At 44.1% G+C, this 20,380-nt stretch overlaps 1 protein-coding gene across 2 annotated transcripts in view; it reads right to left on the bottom strand.

The window, feature by feature from the left end:
• Positions 1–20,380, bottom strand: part of TBX4 (T-box transcription factor 4) — a 613,533-nt gene that overhangs the window by 169,125 nt on the left and 424,028 nt on the right. For both annotated transcript variants that reach the window (XM_069615083.1, XM_069615082.1), the window contains exon 5: positions 18,964–19,111. In XM_069615083.1, coding sequence (XP_069471184.1) covers positions 18,964–19,111 — 148 coding nt within the window. The remainder of the gene's footprint in view (positions 1–18,963; positions 19,112–20,380) is intronic.

Here is a 20,380-nt window from a genome sequence, read left to right as displayed (position 1 = left end):
AGGTGGCAAAATTGTTCCATTTGAACAGCTCAGGGAAACATTTGGGCTAGGGGGCAGAGAGCACAAGCGGTACATCGATCTAAAAGGCCTCCTAACCGAACGACAGGGAATGCTAAGTTACCCCATGCAAGAGAGACCTACAGTTTGTAACATCATTCGTTCCTCTCCATGTGCAGTGTCGACGTATATGAAATTGATGGCGGTAGATAGCTGCAATGCGAAGGGATGGGAGAAACTGCATCAAGCTTGGGTAGAAGAGCTAGGTACAGACATTTCAAAAGAGGAGTGTGACAAACTACTATGCATAGGTACGCAGTCAAGGATGGAACCAGGTCTGTGGTATCTATGGCAAAGAATCATATACCGATTGTACTGGGCCCCTGTGCGGAAGGCCGAGGCGGGACTATCTGACAATGATACATGTTGGGGTTGTGGGCATAGTGGGGGCACCTTGCTACATATGTTATGGGTATGCCCGAGAGTGAATGACTTCTGGGGTGATGTTTTAAGCAGACTAGATCTTGTGCTGGGGATTGCAATTCCGAGAACACCTTACTCAAAAATGTTGTTGTCAAGCAAGGGGAGATGTTGAATGGCCCAAAAGAACAATGAATGGCTGAATAGAGTTCTGGTTGTAGCGGCAAAACAAATATTAAAAGTGTGGAAGTCAAGTAAAAAAACGAATGTTGAGGCCTGGTTACTAGATGTTCACACTTTGTCTGAATATGAAAACATTACTTTTAGGAAGCAGAAACGGGCGGAACATTGCTTTGAAGTCTGAGGATTGTTCAATGAATTGTATAACTAATGTAAACTTACAAAGCATGTGATAGGTGAAACATAATAGAGAAACTTACCAGAATTGTGTTTTATGTTGTGTGTTAATGTTTGTCAGTAATATACTGTTTGATGTTGGTTGGTAGTTGTTTTTTAACCATTACTAAAAATAGAGGCTTGTTATTGTATGATAGGAATTTAATTTTTAAAGCTTACTAGTGCTGTACATAAAGGTTTGGATACTGTTTATATTGTATATATTATATTGCTCAAATATGTGCCTCTAATGTTATGAATATGTTTTGTGTCCCTTTCAAATTACAAATAAAGAGATTTTAAAAAAAAAGAAAACCAGCCGCTCCAGAAACAAAGAACCACATGCTGCTGGCCACAGCCCAGGATCCTCCATTTTTTGTTGTTATGTTTTCTTTTTTAGGGGTGGCAAGGGAGAGCACAGGGGTAGCAAGGGTGACCACGGGGTATGCAGTTGCAACCACTGGTGACCCCAAAATGACAACCCCGGAACAAGTTGGCTTATATGGAAGACTTTCTTACAGATTTGGAGGGAAACAAGATTTTTCTTTCATGATTCCTATGATATTGTCTATACAAGACATTAAAAAATTAAATGTACTATGCAAACAGGCGATCAGGAAATCTATCACACATATAACTCAATATCAGGGAATGGACTACTGAAACAAACATGTACAACAAAACAATAGACCCTGGCAACATGCCTTGAGCTTCCATTCACCAGCACTATTAAACAATGGAGAAACGTTTAGAAATGATTCAGTGAAAAGCCTTCATACCAGTTGTGTGGGGTTCACACACCCCATCAATTTTGGCAAGTGTGGTAACAACTAGGAGCTCATCTTCAATTGAGCCATAACGTGTAATGCACCAGCATAAAGCAGGTGGACCGTACAGGGATCCATTATATGTGCTCCTTGCCATGCTCGCAAGGCAGGGAGTGTGTACAATGAAATTGAGCATATCAGGGAGGGTTTTCTTTAAATTGGGAACACTGCTTACCATTTGTGCATTCTAAGCAGTGTTCCCAGTAGAAATTAAACCATGTCGGGGAGGGTTTCTTTTCGTTTGTGAGTGCTGCATACCATGCAAGCATGGCAAGCAGCGCTCACAAACAAAAGTAAATGCTGCTACGCATGCGAGCATGAAAGGCATCGTTTACTCACTTTGCACTGCTGAGTGCAAATGTGAAGCGCAAAAGGCGACATACACACTTGTATGCTGCCCTTTACCATTTGGTCCCTGCAGTACAACTGATGAAAATTTGGCGGCAGGGAGCTGCTTACATTATGGTATGATATAGTATGATATGATAAGTCATTCATAACGCACCTGGAAACAAGTGTTTCTAGGCGCGACAAGACAAGGTAGGAACGACAGAGGGAGGACAAAGCAAATGATCTTACTAGGCCATGTGTCATTCCTATCGTGCAAGTGCAATACGCAAAGTGCAGGGGGGAAGGGGTGGGGAAGTGCACGGGGAGGGAAGGGGAAGTGCAATCAGTGCAGCATTGCACTGAGTAAAAATAAAATAAAAAACCAAAACCAACATCTTGGTTCGCAATTACATAAATAAACCATTTTTTAAAAAAAAATTTAAAAATATTTTTCTTTGTTATAATAGTCCCTGAAGAAGGTCTTTCAAATACCGAAATGCATTGGATGACATAAATGGTGCTGAAGGCCTCCTATCAAGTGTAATTTAATAAACAATCAAAGTTTTGTTGAATTTACAAAGTTTCGTCAAGGATTTTTTTATGAACCATTATCAACTCTAATTGGTTAATTTCAAGTAATTACTGTGGAAAAGCCCACCTAGGTCCTTCCAGTGTACTGGAAAACTCGATCCAGTCATTTGTGCATCGTCAATACATAACTGGACATACATAGATTAAGGACAACCAACATTGGACAGTGCAGTTATGTGGTAGGGCCAGCTGTGCTCGGGAGGTGAAGTGCTAGAGTGGAGGCAGAGGAAGTGAAGAGGCAAGGGAGAAATGTACACTAACAGCCAGATGAGTAGTAGGTTAAGAGGGTAACTCAGAGGCGAGGAGGTAGGCTTTTAGTTTGGTTTTGAACAAATCTGTGTGGGCTGTTTCTCAGATGTCTAAGGGAAGAGAATTCCATGCAAGTGTAGTAAGAAGAGAGAAAGAGCAGAAGTGAGAGGAAGCACAGGAAGAGCGAGGAGCCACATGGATATTCGCGGAGGCAGAGCAGAGATTATGAGAAGGCTTGTAGAGTTAGATAGAGGAGTATAGATACAGTGATGCCTTACTGTGGATAGATTTGTAAACCAAGAAAATAAATTATTTAAATCTGGCCCTGTTTTGCATCATCAGCCATCGAGCCTGGTGATGGTACAAGGTAGTAGGTATAAAGTGAGGGAGTTGAAAGAGAGGGTTTATAGACATAATTTCGAAATCAAAAATGTCGAAAGTCAAAAAGTCGAAAAAAAAATGTCGAAAAAAATAATGTCGAATTTCTTTTTTATGATGTTTTTTTTCGAAATGGGGGGATTCCCCCAACCCCCCTTTTTCTTTTTTTACCTATTTTTTTTATATAAACTAGAGCCAAAAAAAATATTGAAAAAAATAATAATTCGACATTTTTATTTTCGACATTTTTGATTTGACTTTTTTCACATTCGAAATTTTTTATTCGATATTATGACTGGACACCGAAAGAGAGTCATAGTAGCGAAGTTAATGATCTTGTCGAGAGGACAAAATGCATAGTTGGGAAGACTAAGAGGATGCTGGCACAGTAGTCCAGTGTAGTGAAGACAAGAGTAGTTAAGCGATGCTTTGGAGTTTTGAAAGGAAGGAGGTGCCTCATTTTCATAATATTTAGGAGATTGAGGTGAGATGCTGTTCCAGTTTTGGAGATGAATGTAGAGAAGGTGTGAGAAGGGTCATAGATGAAGTTGAGGTTTCTAGCTGAAGAAGAGCAGGGGAGAGTGTCAGGTGGGAACTGGATAGGCAAAGGAAGAGATGTGAGAGAGCTTTTGGCAGACAAGAAGAGCACCTCTGTTTTGGTAGAGTTCCACATCAGAGTGTGCAAAGCCATCCAATATTAGTGGCAAAGAGACAGTCAGAAATGATGATAGAGAGATCAGAGGAGAGTTCTGGAAAAGAGAATAATATTTGGGTGTTGTCTGCGAAGAGTTGGTATGAGAACCCAAAGGAGAAGATTAGATCCCCAAGAGCAGAGGTGTAGAGGTGTAGAGTGTAGAGAGTAAAGAGTAGCAGAGCCAAGACAGAGCCTTTATGGAATGAGTCTTTTAGGATTGCAGTCTTCAAAATTTTGCTTTGGAAAATATACTATGACAGAGGGATTAGTGGAAGAGAGGGGGGGTCTGTATCTTAGGGGAATGTTGATTTATTTAAATGTGTGTCCTGTATGTGTATTCATTGTATGTGGTTCTATCGTGTGTTTGGTCCAGATTCTCAAAAATGAGCACAAATGAAAAAAGCGCAGAGGATCTGTTTTTTTCATTTGAAGCCATTGCTAAAATGCAGAAGCCACCTTATTCTCAAAGATGACCTGTGCATTTCAGGAGGGTTGGACAGTGGTTCAAAGATGTGCTGCCCAGCCCCTTGCATACATTAGTGTTGACAGTGCACTCCCGACACTATGTCCCATCAGGTGTTTGCTGGGAGTACATATCAGCAAGACGGGCCATTAAATGGCCGGTCTCTGTGAAATGTGCTAGCACATTTCCCCACTTGCGCCCTCACTTGCTCCCAAAATGTTTTGAGACGCTGGCCCTTTATGCTAAACTGATGGTGCGTTGGGTTCCACCACATGCATCGGTGCAGATGCAGCTATGGATGCAGACAACATTTGGATTGCATGCAGTTGCTTTAGAAAGGGATCAAGAGGTAGGCTCATTGGCAAATCAGAAGCTCAACAAGAACTTCAAATATCTTGATTATTTATATTATGTAAAAATGTGCATTGAAACTTGATCTATATGTCTTCCATAGGGAGCCATTAGCAAGTGTTTGCCTTTCAAAATGATACATGTTTTATTTCGGCAGGCTGTTTTTGCTGAAAACCTGTTTCCCAAGTCCAGCATTTGCACAGCGATAAAACACTTTGCTGTGCCTGCTCAGCTGCCTACCAATCTCTGATGCAGGGACAACCCCGCAATCTCCCCTTGGCTCACCGTCTCCCATTCCCCAACCAACTTCCTCTTCTTATGTGGGGGACACCGTGCAAACTCCGTACTCCTGCTGTGAGCCCTCCCTTCCACTGCCTCGCCCCCAACCCTGTCCTCATCCCCAGCCCGCCGCGGCCACTGCTCCCAGGTGTCCGGGAGGCATCTGCAATTTCTTGCATGCACTTATTCCTACACGCCGCTGTTCAGGAAAGGTAACCTGTCGGGAATTAGCATTCTTTGGGCTGAACAAGTATCCTCCTATGCAGGTGTTTGCAACCTGCAGCCGTCCGGTTCTTTGGGGTTATGACTCCCATGATCCCTCAGCATTGACTATACTGGTTATGGCGGATGGGAATTGTAGTCTAAAACATCTGGAAAGCAAATGGTGGCAGAACCCTGTTCTACTATGACGTCATGGCAGAGGATTATGGAATTCATAACCAGCTAGCACAATATCACAGCATGGATATACAGCATCTTCTCTACCTCCCTTTGGTCTTTCGAACACCTGAGGGAAGCAGAGATAATGAGAGCTGCTGAGCATGGCGCTGCTGTGTGAGAAGCTCATAGCAGCAGATCTTAAAGAAACAGTGCCCAGCAATAGCAAAATAATATTTCATTGTGATCAAACATCCACTGCAGAGATCTTTGTGTATAACGGAAGGCCACAATCACAAATCGTGTGGAGGTGATGGTGAGAGATTTAAGGAAAAACGGATCCCTGGGCCAATCTAGTTCCAATATATTGACTCCAAAAGTCCCGTATGGAATCACACATCCCCTGTGAGCTAACTCAGCCTTTCATCTCGCAAAGGTCCACACCATAGCAACAATATTACCTTGTCGCAACACTTAAAGAGAAAAATTAACAAAAATTAAATAAGTAAAAAATAAAAAATAAAAAATTAACAGCATCAAAAAGTACACTTTACATTAGTGAAGTATGTATTATTATTATGTATGTTGCTCCCAGTTTGATACACAGACAAAGGGACACATGTGTTCGGGTTCTAGTACTAAGCAAATGCTGCAAATCATGTATAGGCATTCTTGGCATTGTTGTGATCTTTCTCTGGATGCTTCGTTTCAAGGGCACTGAAGCCCTGCAGTTCAAACAGGAGATGTGTGTGCCTGTTGGTCTAGGGTGCGGTGGGTAAGACTGTGATATGTAAGCTGGTTGCAGAGGTGTAGTATTCTGATATTTGATGTCTCTTGGGAGAATTATTTTATTGCTCTGCGTGATTGGCTTAGTCAATATATGTGTAGTGTGTGAATTAACGTTTTCAGAGATCTGCACAGCATATTATACAATTCTGCATTAGACTGTAAATGCTGCTATGTTTGTTGTAATGCTGCACCTTTCAACACACCCATCAAAGAGTTGTGGATACTGTAGTTTGTCAATTCATTTTTACCTGGATTGTTTTTAGCTGTCATTGCTATTAGTTACAACACTAGTCTCAAGCATTACCAGTAGGTAATGCAACAGGTCCCTCAAGCATCATTAGCAGGCCCAGCAACATTGGTGGCATGCATTATTGGTAGGCTATGCAACAAGGGTCCTGATCATTTTGGGCGTCATGAAACACAGACCTCTAAGAACGTTTGGTAGGTCACGCATCATGGTACCAAATAATGGCTGGTCTGTCCTGCCAAATGGGCGGTATGCATTACTATTGGGTCATACAACAAGGGCCGGAACTATTATTGGTAGGCCATGCAACACTGTCCCATTCATGATTGCCGAGTTCTGCAACATGGGCCACTCACATTACAGGTGGGTCAGGCAACACATGTGCCAAGCATTGTGAGGAGTCCCTTCAACACAGCTTCCAAGAATGATATAAAAGTAATGCAAAATAGATCCTAAGAATGATGTGTAGGTGGTGCCGACTGAGTGGTATGCATGCTGGGTAAGTCATGCGGTGTGGGTACCAAGCATTACAAGTAGGTCATGTGAATGGGCACGATGTCTGCTGCGCACTGCTCAACGTTCTCTCAATTGTCTTACCACAACTACCAAGCACCCATATTACCATTATCACACCAAACAAAACCACACAGGAAAGATGATTTATTAAATTTTTGGATGCATCACCATGTGTTGCTCTTTATTTTGATCTTGCCTTACTCAGCCTGTTCGGTCCTCGTCAAGAGGTGGCGGGACCGCTGGACATGTAGGATGACCCGGGGGGTCAAGGATTCATCTAACAGGATGAGTTGTTGATGGCTAAAAAACACATGCTACACCTAGGTAAAGAATTGTGTCGTCTGCTAATCAAGTGAAAAATTAAGATTTTATTAAGGATTCCATGATTAGCAGAAAAACAGTTTAAGACCAAAGGACTAAACTTAAAAAACAGGATTGTCTTGCAGATGAAGGGGGAGTGGAAATCCTCTCGTATGATGTTGTATGCTACTCGTTAGAGTACCATTAGTGAGGGCACACTGCTGCATATACCCTTTGCAGTGTGTGTGATTCCTTTCAATTGCTAAGGTTTCCCAGTAGAGTTTTTTTTACTGTGTCTCTCTATATCTTCACAGGAGGAGAAAGAAAAAGCAACCCTTTGTTTCATTTCACTCGATAGGGTTGTTATGTTGTAAGCCAACCGGTTTCAGTGGTTTAGTGTTAATGCACCACTTTCTTCAGGGCTATTGTATGTGCCAAAATGCACATATCACATTGTTTGACTGCAGCATTGTCTGCAAAGTATGATTGTCCACCCTTTCCTTGGTTGTTCTGTGTCCTAAGAAGGGTAAGGTCGCAGGATGCCTGGAACCCACTGTGCTCCCGGTTACCTTGAGCGCAGTTGGACAGTGGTTGCAGGGTCCGGAGAGCCGCGCATGTGTTCATATTACCATAACACACCCAATTCGTCTGGCATTTGTAGAAAACGTGCAGATGTGTACTGCATATGAAATGTTCTGGGTGGGGCTGTTGGCTGGGGAATCGATGCCTCACAGAGCATTCCTGGGCTGTGAGAGCCACGGTCGGAAGCAGAGTGGTTCTGGCATCACTAGTGCACAAGTGTTGTGGTGCCTCAAATATGCAGCCATAGGCTTTTCCAAACCAAGTTTAGCGTGTGAACCGCTAAAGAAATGCATGCAATGTCAAACAGAAAACTTCCTATATGTTGTACAGATGTGTGTGGTCTGCGCTCTAGTTTGACAAAAAGGTTCTGAATCCCTTCTGATTGCTGATTGGCCAATGAATCTACAGGGATTTATTAAGAATCAAAAGCATGAAGACAGCTGGCTTCTGGCAGGATCTTTCATGAGTATTGATGGGGCTGGGTATCATTCTGACCAGTTGCACCACCTGGAAAGTCTGCAAAATGCAGTTCTGCTTTTCAGTTTTAAAATAACTTGGAAGGCCACTCTAGAAAGTGGATTTAGGGGACCGCTCCGATGGTGATAGTGCGCGGTACAAATATCCTTTAACATTAACATCTTTGTCTGGCACGTAGGGGTGCTCATCTGTATGAGATACGGGACCACTGTTGCATGACCAATCCAAAAAGCTTGCCACTGCTGCAGGACCTACCCATAATCCTTAGCGCTTGGGTTAGATTACCTACACAACATGCCTGTAGTCAGTGCTGCATGGCCTCCCCATCATGCTTGGGACCTGGGACGCATGACCTATGTGTAATTTGAACAGGGTATAAATAGCTGGTAAGCACCTGTCATGACCACTCAAAGCTCTAGCGGGTAACTTGCATATCCTCTGGTGCCATCTTTATTGAACACCTTCCCTTGTTCGGTGCTGAGAGAACGTTCTACCTGCCAATTTCATGTGCAGCATTTCTATATGAATTGCTAACCAAATACATACACATATATTTCATTCCCGTTTGCAAAACCTGTAAACAACACGAACTAATCATACACAATTGAGCACTCCTTCTTGACAGGGAGCTGCGTTCTCCATGCCCTCAGCTTGCCAGCCTGAGGAGCTGGTGCCTGTAACCAGGAAATTCTTTGAACTGAGAGAGAAGCATATGTTCTTTTTTTAGGCAGCGGGGAAACAAAGACCCCAAAATAAAACATATGTTTCCCTCGATGACCCATATTAAGATGTGTGTGTGCACGTCTGTCTGTCTGTCCCTCTGTCCATTTGCCCGTCTGCCCATCCATTCCTCACCCATCGAATCATGCATCCACCAGCTGAACATTAAGAGCTCTAGATGGATGGGGAGGGGGGCTCCTTGCATCTTTGTGAGAGGGGATGAAACATATGGTTTCAGTAACGTATGCATTGTGCTGACCTTTGTAGTAGATGGGGATATCTGGAGAGCATGGAGAAGATGATGGCAATGAGTAAGAACAGATCTTTTTTTAATGTTTCATGGCTACAACAATAGTATTAAAATAACTTGCTTTATTAATTCTGATACCATTATATATTTTTTTAGATTAAGTGCTGCTCCAGACTAAATTTCCCCTCTGACAAAGGTGTCATGAGACAAGCTTGCTCCTTCCTGCAGAGACCGAGGCAGTCTGGTCTGATAGCATCAGTGAACTATGGAGGAGCGGGACGAGAACATGAGGGACTGGTTTGGAGGAGCGCAATCGCTGGCAATGGACCGGGCAGTCTGTTGAGTAGGAATTTCCAGACTCCCTACACCCATGCAAGCTGTTCAAAAATGTGAGAAAGTCGATCAAGAGAAATATTGTTCTTCTACTGACGGAGTCATATTTTTGAAAGATCACATTTGAACCAGGAAGAAGATGGGGGTGAAAGGATTTGGAGGAAGTGGCTGGGGGGGGGGGTGGGGAGGGTAAATCAGGTTAATTGAATAAGAAAATGATCCGACTAACTAGTTGGGGTGGGAGATTCACGAGTAAGAATGCTTGGAAGGGCATGCAGTGCTGAGGAATTGATGGGTTGAGCCATTGACATCAATAGAGCATGAACGATTAGAGTAGGAAGAGACTACTGGGTGCACCAATTAAAATTCAGATCACTCCGAAGAACAATCATACAATATTGGATTGCAGAAGATTCGGGGGCAAAAATACACTATCGATATATGAGGATTGTAGACAAAGAGGAACGTAAAGGTGGGCGCCACGTTTCTCAGAAATGTCAACAGTTGTGGATGAATGTAATGATAGCACCCCTAAGCATATGTTAATAAATGCAATAAAGCCCCCCTGAATGTTTGCTCTGCTGGTGCTGAGAATGCTGAGCTGCTGGATGCCCGTAAACCTAGATGAGGCATGGAGGTTTATGTGAACACTCAATCAATAAGATATCCCGCATAATGTTAGCCCCAGCTGTGTTGCATGCGGCTTCTATAATTGTTCTGAATGTAAGGTGTGCAGGAGTTTTGCTTTCAATGGCTCCAGTACTCACTCATTGATGTATGTTGTCCGCGCACTGCAATCTCTGTGCTCCCAGATTTACTCTGGGTGCATGATGTAACCTTTGACGACATGCGGCAGAAGATATTGTTGGCAGGTAGAACCTATGGCACTGTCCGCCCACTTCATGATACTGCCTTCAGTCCAGGACCAAAGGCGGTGAAGAGCCGCACTGAATTGGGGCTTGCAGGCGTTCTACACGTAATGAAAGAGCTGAAATGTAGTCATTACTCTGGGCTGGGGCAAGGAAACAAAGAAAAGCCGCACGTCCTTCACGGTGTCCTATACAATACTGTTGATCGGAACCAGGTGGGTGCGCCTGAGCCAATCAGATGGTTAGGAATGCAGGCATTGATCACTGGGTTTGGCTGCCTCCTGGACCATCTCCTTGGCTGGGCGCAGGTGCCATGTTTCTCTGCCGGACTCTACTTGCCTGTTATTTTAATTGCTATTTCTCTTGCCAAGCCCCAATGCACCTGCTGTCCTTTCCACACCCTGACCCTGCTAAGAGGTCGCCCCTTAGGGTCTTTGCTTTTACCTTAGTTTTACTACATGCCATTTTATATTCAATCGAAGTGACCTGAAACTACAACTCCCAGCAGGCAATTGACGGAGAAGTGAACGCTGTGTACTAGGACATGGTTTCTCCCCTGACATAGAGTCATCACTCCACCCGATGTTTTTTCTTCAGTCTTCTCGTTGCACGTGCTGTATTTCTGGTCTTCCCTCCCTGTGCTGCTGCCTCTGCCCACAAACAACCGGCCTTGCCATCTCCTGATCCATCTCCCACATTAAACGTTCCGGGAGCGATTGAGTATGCCCGTTATTACTCCCCTGGGTGCTAATTGCATCATAGCCCGCCCTAGATAACGGTGCCAGTCATTAACAGCTCCAGAGAGTATGTTCAATTGCTTTCCACTTGAGCCCTTAACTTCATCTCTGGTCATTAACGGCTGATATAGCCTGCTCCCACAGACTATGGGCCTAATTCATAGAAGGTTTAGAGCGGTGCAAAGTGACTTTGCACTGCCAACAAACGGTATCAGGTAATAATGACCCTGTATATATATAATGTCGCCCTGCATATAGTCTCCAGGAAACGGCACAGGCGACATTATATATGGGCACAATATATGGGGTAAATGGGAGCAGGGGCTGCGGGAGTGTGCTCGCTCCCTTTGAAAAAAAAAATTCAGGGGTTTGCAGGGGTGTCCCCCGCATGTTCCTAATGATAATTGTCTTTGCAAAAAAACAGCGCCATCCTTGCATGGCGATATATTTGCGGGGACATTATCACATGGAACCCGACAAACACCCTGATTCACATAGTGGTGCAAAGTGACTTTGCACTGGTGCAAAGTCTGCAAAAATACACTTTGCACCGCTCTGTGAACCAAAGCCCTTTTGCACTGTGCTAAACGTTCCATAACATTAGGCCCTTTATGTTTTCAGTTAAACTATATTTTCCGGTTAAGTGGCAGCAACGTCTTTGGGTTCATGTGTTCATCAGTAGAAACGCATTATGGATTTATTAATTTATTTGTTAATGTTTATATTCATGTTTGGTGCCTACAGCACTGCACAGCGCATGGAATTCGCATGGAATTGCTTGAGGTGTCCACATTCAGTTGAACAGGGAAATAGCAGTCGCACCACCTGTTTTACAAGTGACACAACATGCTCATGACATGTCTGTTTAAGAGTGATCAAAAGCAAATATATTTTGGAACAGCAGAAATTATTTGATTACCATAAACAATTTCTCCCAAAAATGTTCCTACCGCAGAGCAAGTAAGTGTGTCTAACTAAACGTTATGCACGGAAGGAGCGAGGATTACAGATGCGACATTGTGTTCACGTTTTCCATCAGCTGTGTGCGGCGATGTATATTTTTTAAACGTGTCTCTGGATGGGCTCCAGGTGCTTCTCTTCACAGACCCACCAGAGGTGGGGGGAGGGGGGCGCCTAGATTGTGGAGGCCCGGAGAGCGATTTGTCACCCTTTCATCAAAGCTTTGCAAAGCAGAGGGAAAATAAACTAAAATACTAACCTATATACATTTCAAGACATCACTTACCGACCAAGACACCCAGGGAGGGCGCACAGTGTTACCTCGCTCCGCGGTCCTGACAACGGGCGGCCATTAGTTTTAAAAACTCTGTGAAGTATTCCCTGTATTTTAACACAGACTGCAATGGAAAGACCTAGAACTGGCGGCATCCATCGAGTTCTGTTTTGTTTCTATATATTTCCCCAGGAAGGTATTTATCTGACAATAGCTTTTCGGAATAACCCGTACACCGCCATTAAAATGTCATTCCTACGAACGGAACCTTGTTTCGCGGAGCACAAAGCGAGTGCGTTTTCTGCACAGCGTGGTCGGGGCTCGGAGCGCCATGGGTGAGCTTAGTGCGCATGAAAGCAAGTTTGAAGATGAAGTAAACTGAACACGAGCTTCAGTGCCCTAGAAATACGACGGGACAGAGTCACGACAAAGCACGCGTTTTTTTACGTGCGCCTCTTTATTTGCATACGTTACTTAAAGCAAGCCCGCCCCGCGCTAATGTATACGAGGCCCGCATCAGGCACGCACACTGGTGCCGGCAGCGCATCCCACAGCATTTCTATCCCTTTTAGGGGGATACAAATTAAGGTGGGACAGCAGCAGTTCCACTTAAAAAAAAGATTACATTACGCGTGCAACAGTTCTCGCCCAAATCACCTTAAAACACATTCTCGTTAGGTTGTTTTGTGGTCTTGTGAGTGTACCTCTACCATTTGTGTGGCCTGGTTGAGTATGACCCTGCAAGGAAGGGGGGGCAGGGGGAGGGGGGGGCTTGACGTGTGAATCCTGCAGTGCTAATGCATACAGGTCACAAGTACCTGAACCCCGAGTGTCGTCATGAAGCTAAGTACATAGTGGCAGGGGCACCTGGGGGTCTTTTTATCCCGAGAGTAGAGTCCAAAATCAACCGATTTTGGCAGAGGAGTAGAATAGCGGCTGGAACCCTGAAAAGTGGAGGAGACGAATAGGCGGCGCTGACCATAGAGCTGAGAGAGAGGTGGGCAGAAGACACGAGGAAAAGAGAGGAGAGGAGCACAGCTTTACGTGTCATTGAGGAGAAAAGAAGCTCCATCCTAAAAAGAGGGAAGAGGAGAGCGCAACACCGGAAAGCAAGAAGGAGGAGGAGGAGGTGGCCAAGTCAAAGGGCTGAGGTCTGTCACAGTGGTTGACACTCAAGTTCTCGGAGTGTGTGTTCTGTTATTTCACTGAAGTGCATTAGCTTCTTGTCGTGTACTTCACTGAAATGTGATTGTGGTGAGGTACAATGTCTATTGGTGTTTAGGGATTCTATTCTATAGAATTTATATTAAGCGCCAACTCGCCCGCAGGCCTCAGAGCGATAAGGCTTGTAGGGGAGGTGGGAATGGCTGAGGGGCCTGTATTAGAGGTATGTGTGGCAGACCTCCCAATATAAAAAAAGGATAAAAAGCCACAGTGAAATTTCAGTGAAGTAAATTACCATAAGGTAACTTACTTTGATGAAATAACATAGAACCCTCTACTAGAAACAGTGGCAGAGCAGGTGTTAACCACCAACCAGGCTAACCTTGCTGATTACTGGGCCATCAAGATCGTGGCAAAGATTCACCAGAGCCGAGCGCTTAGCCGAAGTTCAGATGACTCAGAACAGGAAAGAAAGGTGGTGTCCTAGACGCCACCCCATAAGGAGAAGAACACCCAGAAACATCTTCAATTGTGACGAATGACAAGCGACCTACCACAAGAGCCTTGGAAGGGTGGTCGGATACTTACAAAGCCAAAGGACGGCGAGGGATGAGACCCCGGATTTGAGTTGTCTGTTGGTGCCTGAGTCATGACAGGGTTCATGTACAGAAGTCGGGTTCTTGGGGTACTCCACAGGTGGGGGTGCAGTGGCATGACCTGAAGGGGGCCTTCTGTGTTGTTCTGTCCTGTAGGTGAGGAATTAAGTCCTCCAGAGTAGTGTGGTTCCTTTTAATCAAATCTCCTTCAATTCTTTTAATTGCATTACACGGCTGATACAAGTGAATGCACGGCTGATACAAGTGAATGCACGGCTGATACGATGGAATGCACGGCTGATAGAAGTGAATGCACGGCTGATACAAGTGAATGCACGGCTGATACGATGGAATGCACGACTGATAGAAGTGAATGCACGGCTGATACGATTGAATGCACGGCTGATAGAAGTGAATGCAGAAGAGGTGTCTGCTTGCAGCAGTGCCCTTGGTGAGGAGTGAGTACAGGGAAACGAAAACAAAATTGCTTTTTATATTGTGCTTTATGCTGAAGTGCAGCCTCTAAGCACAGACCAGATATCAAATCGCTGGTGCTCGCATTGTATTGTTTCCAAGACAAGTGCCTTGCCCCAGAGCTGTCCACTATCCTCCTGGCTGGAAAAGAGGAGTTTTGAGCAGTAGGAATAGTTCTTGGGATGTGTTAATAGAAATAGTCTTCCATAGTTGGGGTAATTGAACTGTAAAGCCTTTTCATCCCCTCGAACTGCAGTGAAGCCAGGGTTCCACAGTACTAAATGCCGGAAGCATACAGGGTCCCATGCTGTATTTTGTTGATCAGGTATTTTGGGGCCTTCTCATGGATGCATTTGTTAATGCAGTAGAGGGTCTCAAAGGTAAGTCCAAACCTTATATTTCTGGTTTATACAGTGCACAAATTATTTGGGCACGCTCTTAACATTTTGATTTAATCAAAGATTTTTAATTCGGTCATTTTCTGTATATGGTATTTTATTTAAAAAACACTCACACGCACAGTATCAAACTAAATGTGGTAACCCAAGAAGAGACAAACATATGTGAAGAGACACAAGACAAAAGTGACAAACAAATGAATTCTAATATTAGCAAGAAAACCTAACTACAGTGTTTCTTAAAAGCAACACAACTTAATTGTGAGATAGTCCAAGTGAGGTCCACAACAAGCACACCTTCCAGAATGCAGTCATTTGTGAAATTACGTGACACAACTGAAAACCTGGTGTATCCGCGATGCCTCGAAGTCCTGATACTCTGAGATGGTCATTTGTGGATTGAGAGCGCTGGAAACCTACACCCCCGACACCGCTAGATGCTACGCCACATTCCATACATATGGGCTTAGTACTAGCCAATTCAGGTGGTGAAATAAATGAGAAACTATGCCCAAATAACCATGTCACCTGTACAAACTTGAATGTGGATTTTGTTTAAAGTGCACCCTTTTTCTGGGCTCTGGACAGAGGAAAAAATTCTTCACCAGGATCCAAGGAAGTTTTTCTTTGGTAAGGAGTTATGATCATGTCTGACCTCGGCTATCCTAGGCAGGGACACAGAATTTTTCAACCTATGCTAATCCACTGATTCTCCAAGTTCCTTCCCTGTACTGGAAAGTTCACCTTATCTATTTTACATAGATCTCTTTTGACTATAAGCCAATGTTTGGAATCCGACTCAGGTCATCCTTGACCACCAATCAAGACCCGGATGATGCTCATGCTGAGGAATGGAAAGAGGAAGGGTCTCCTGCTGGTTCCAATGGGCAAGTGCCTACTCACTTGAATTCAGCATGGATCAGCAGTGGCCATTAGTTATTGAAATCGTGAGGTTGCTGATTTACTGCGCCTTGAGTCAGAACTAAAACCTTATGTCAATGAGAAATCGTCCCTGTAGCTGGGCGCTCACCGAAGGATCAAGGCTGAGCATTAAAAGGATGTTGTGATGTTACAACAAGTTACTTTGCAGGTTTCTCTTTTTTTTGTCTCTAATAAATATTACATTCCCACAAGATGTTAGGAGGTTTTCGGGACATAGAAAATATGAAGTCATGTACAATAACCCCTTCACTTACTCAAACAAGGACATTGAAACATTGTAAACATTAAGACAATTAAGGCAACTGAATTGGTTGTGTATTAAACTGCATGGAAGCAAAACACGAAAGCACAAAGCCCCCCACTTCCCAAAAGTTTGTACAAGAGAAAGTTTTGGCTTGAGCAATGAGCGTGAAGCACACATCTTGGCAAATGCCAAGGGTTTTGATTGGCTGACCGGTGAACAGGTAAGAGTTTGGGTGCACTCCCATCTCATGAAAGCTCATTGGTCCACTGCCATGAATATTCATACGCCCACCATCATGCTAAGATGGTGCACCAATGTGGATCAGTGAATATTTAAGATCGGACACACACACGTCTGTCTCTTGCATGCCCAATGCTCTGCAACCTTACACGTTTGACAAAGGATGGACGCCTTATAGAAGCAGACAGCCCACACTCGTCTATGGAGAGGGATTGAAAGTTGTACATTTAATTGCACACCTTTTGAAAGTGTGCATGAGTACCACATCCCATTGGAAGTGAGCAACAAAGGTGAAAACATTGTTACCTGTCTACGTATGTTCCTGTGTATCTGCAGATTCTGTTTAGTGAATTCATTACAATACACAGCTTTGTGAAAATCTGCGCATGTGTAATTGGAATCCAGTGAAGATTCCCAATCAAAAATATTTCATTACATATTAAAAATATCCTACAAAAAAGCTTACTGAATACAGATGTAAACTTTGTAAAGCAGAGAGGGGATAAAGGGAGCTTATTCACAGAGAAGCTATTATGCAATATATATGCAACTTGTTGATCTATTGAATACAGATATCCAGGGCACAGACAAGAGAATTATTGAAGGCCGTTTTGAGTAGAAGTTTTACGTCTTGGACAGGATTCAGAGACTTTCACCCTGAGGAAGACCTCAATAGGTTGAAACATCTGTTGGCTGATGATAGATATTACATCTGTAAGAATTTTGATCTGGAAAAGTGTATTTGTTAATATTACCAGTTGGTGACTTATTTCTTAGAGAGACCCTTTGAGGGAGGTAGGAGCGCAGGCATCTGAGCCACTTAAGGAGTGAATAAGTGGAGTATGCTAGACATTGAGTTATTACTGAGTAGCCAGTGAGGGGCTTGTAGTGAAACTGTACTTTAGGGCTGTTGAAGCTGACAGTATTTTATATTATTTTGTATAGGCCCCTGGAAGTATGTGAGGCACGGGTAAAGCAGAATCACAGTCATATCTAAGGAGGTGATGCAGTAAAATCTCTAAGAGGATATGAGTGATTGGCACAATCACGCGAGCCACTAAGGTATGCCCAGTGACACATGACACATCGGCAATGTAGGCGAGTCTTCGCCTGGGAACTGGAAAAAAGAGTCACTTGGGATCTTGCCCCCAGATCAGGCCCCGTTCTGTCTAATGGAGAGAGCCGCTAACAGGGCTGGGGGGGGCACGAGGGTAGGCCGAGTGGAATTGTACATGTCTCGCAGCGCACTTAAAGCCATGCCCCTCACGGTCAAAGGATCTTCTGCTAGAAAGTTCATTGTTAATGTATATGACTAAATGTATCTTACTGACTTCTCCATTGTGTAAAACCCTATAAAAACCCTGAGGATTGAGCTCGAGGCCACAAGTTGGGGACAGGGATACTCTGCCCCTTTCCCCATCCATTTGTGCACAGGTGTATGGAAATAAACCCTGGCTGGCCCTTGCTGCCTGGGCTGCTTATTGGGTATGCATGCTGCTTTAGACATGGCATACCTGGCTTTTACCCAGTGAAATAGTCGTGACAAAGTGCATGCTACAAGTCTGTAGGGTGTAGGCATACATGGTGGGGACGTGAGTTTCATGACATACAGATGTAACATTCTCCCACTGATTCATTAGGGATTAAAAGGTGTTCAATATGTGGAACGGTTAAAAGCATACAATTGCCAGTAGATATTGTCATAGTCTTTATTTTTGTGTCAATATGTTTGTAGCCCATGTTTGTGTAGTCAACATTTTCACAAAGTACCATGCAATTGTGCTTTATGAAACTGCACAGTTTCCAGCATGTGCGCATGTAACCAATAGTGTGTGTGTGTGAATCTTCTCTGCTCGCAAATATGCAATTGTTTTGTGAATTTGAGTAGAGAGTCAAAATATGAAGCAATATTGTAATGATGTATTTTAGTATTATATTAATTAACTTTATCCTGCAATAACTGCTGACCCAGAACTTAGTGTAGTGCTGAATGGCGGGTTTTTGTGGTGCACTAAACACGTATCGTTTGTTTCAAGCTACATGTTCTCCATTTGCTGCAGTCACAATGGGGTCTAGTCAACGTCTAGTGCACAAAGCCCAGCATTTCCAATAGGCGCAGGCAAACATGTGGTGTAAACTGACAGCCACATATTGGTGTGCGTCCTCTTCCAAACAAGGGGCACCCGCCAATATTTACTGGTTACTGGGGGCTCCCAGATTCCACCATGCGCCTGCAACGGGATGGCAGGGGGTTCAGCAATAGGACAATTCAGAGCTGCCATGGCTGAACTTATACAATATTTGGGGGGTTGGTGAACCTAGAACATTTGGCAGATGCAGGGATTCCCACTGCACCTCACTTTGTCCTACTTCTGAACAAAAACTGTAGCAGCGAGTCACATCACACAAATCGATTCAACCATTGCAGGAGTCTAATCTTGAGCCCTATTTTAACTCTACTGTTCCTTCTTGCCCTCCCCCACACAACTGTCTCTTACATGTCCAAAGGGATCCAGGTGGTTGTTGGTCAGCTTCAGCTTCTGAAAGGAGACGAGCTGGCGCATCCAGTGGGCTCCGGTCGCCGGGGAGTCTGGATGGACATAGAGCCTTCCAGGCATTGCAGGCTCAGCCTTCCCGGCCACCATCCTGTAAGCAAAGCAGTTTTGAATTTTATTATAGAAATAGGGTACTTCCTTAATCAGCCTAGAAAGACTGACTCAGCGATGCCAGGATTTGAACCTGTGACCTTCTGGCATTACACATCTCACCAGCCTTTGCCAAACATGCTTAACTGTTTTACCAATGGATGCCAAACTTGTTTAATTGTTTGACCATTCTGTTTGCAATCTCCAACTAACCTATCACTGGAAGCCAGGCTGCTAGGACACGTGATCATCAATTGAGGCAACTTTACTTTCAAACAATTAATAATATGGTATTTTGCAACATGTTTCAGCAACCTTTACCTACAAACAATTCATCAGGCACTCCCTACTGACTAGAGATAAGGATTCACATGGGACCTTTTTGTACATTGTGCAGATGGTGCCAATGAGTGATAAATCATGGTGTATGGTTAGACCCCTTACATTCACTCCCACCACAAAGCCAACCCTACTAAGCCATGCGTGTAAGAGCAGATTTATCGTTCAGTCTGTAAGCTATTGTGAAGGCTCTGCCTGCTTTTGAGCTGAGCATCATGGGTGGTGCCAACCTCTGGCTCGGGAAGGCTAAAGCCTTCCCACTTTGAGGCAGAAGGCATCTTTCTGATGTGCTGCACAACCCATGGCTTTGATAGCAACAGCCTTTGACAGCATCAAACATGAGGGGGATATCAGATTGCCTATGCAATATCAACAGACCCGTTAACAAAGCAAAAGTCTTAACTGCTGCATTCAGCTTTTCAATGGCACACGACTCCAATGATTAGCATGGCACTGTGAAAGAAAATAGACTCTGAATTGGAGTGAAAGGTGCAACTAATGGGCAAAACGAAGGCAAACGAGCTATGCAGCCTCCTTCTGGCACATGCCTCCAATGAGCTCAGAGAAATTGGGGTATGTGGTGGGGACAGCGCTGGCTGTAGATGTGTCAGGGTTTGTAGGGGCCTATTTCTTGTTGATGTTTGGGGGGCCCTCTTGTCTTACAGTTCTGAAAATTAGGCCAGGGCACGCATGGAGTGCTTACATTAATAACTGTGGTTATTATCGTGGAGAGTCTTTTTCCCATGTTCACACTTGGAGGAGGAGCCTGCTGGAACTGAGCCTGCTTTCTGCCATATAGCTTCCAGTCCGGTGCGGAGCGTGGCATGGACAGAAGTGGGAGAAAGTGGTTACTGTGGAGAGTCCTTTGCCCATGTTCACACTTGGAAGACGAGCCTGCTGGAACTGAGCCTGCTCTCTGTCATATAGCTTT

Source organism: Ambystoma mexicanum, chromosome 9 (genome assembly GCF_040938575.1).
Source record: "Ambystoma mexicanum isolate Mex_15411 chromosome 9, UKY_AmexF1_1, whole genome shotgun sequence".
Classification (NCBI taxonomy): Eukaryota; Metazoa; Chordata; class Amphibia; order Caudata; family Ambystomatidae; genus Ambystoma; species Ambystoma mexicanum.
This window is presented reverse-complemented; position numbering and strand designations above follow the sequence as displayed.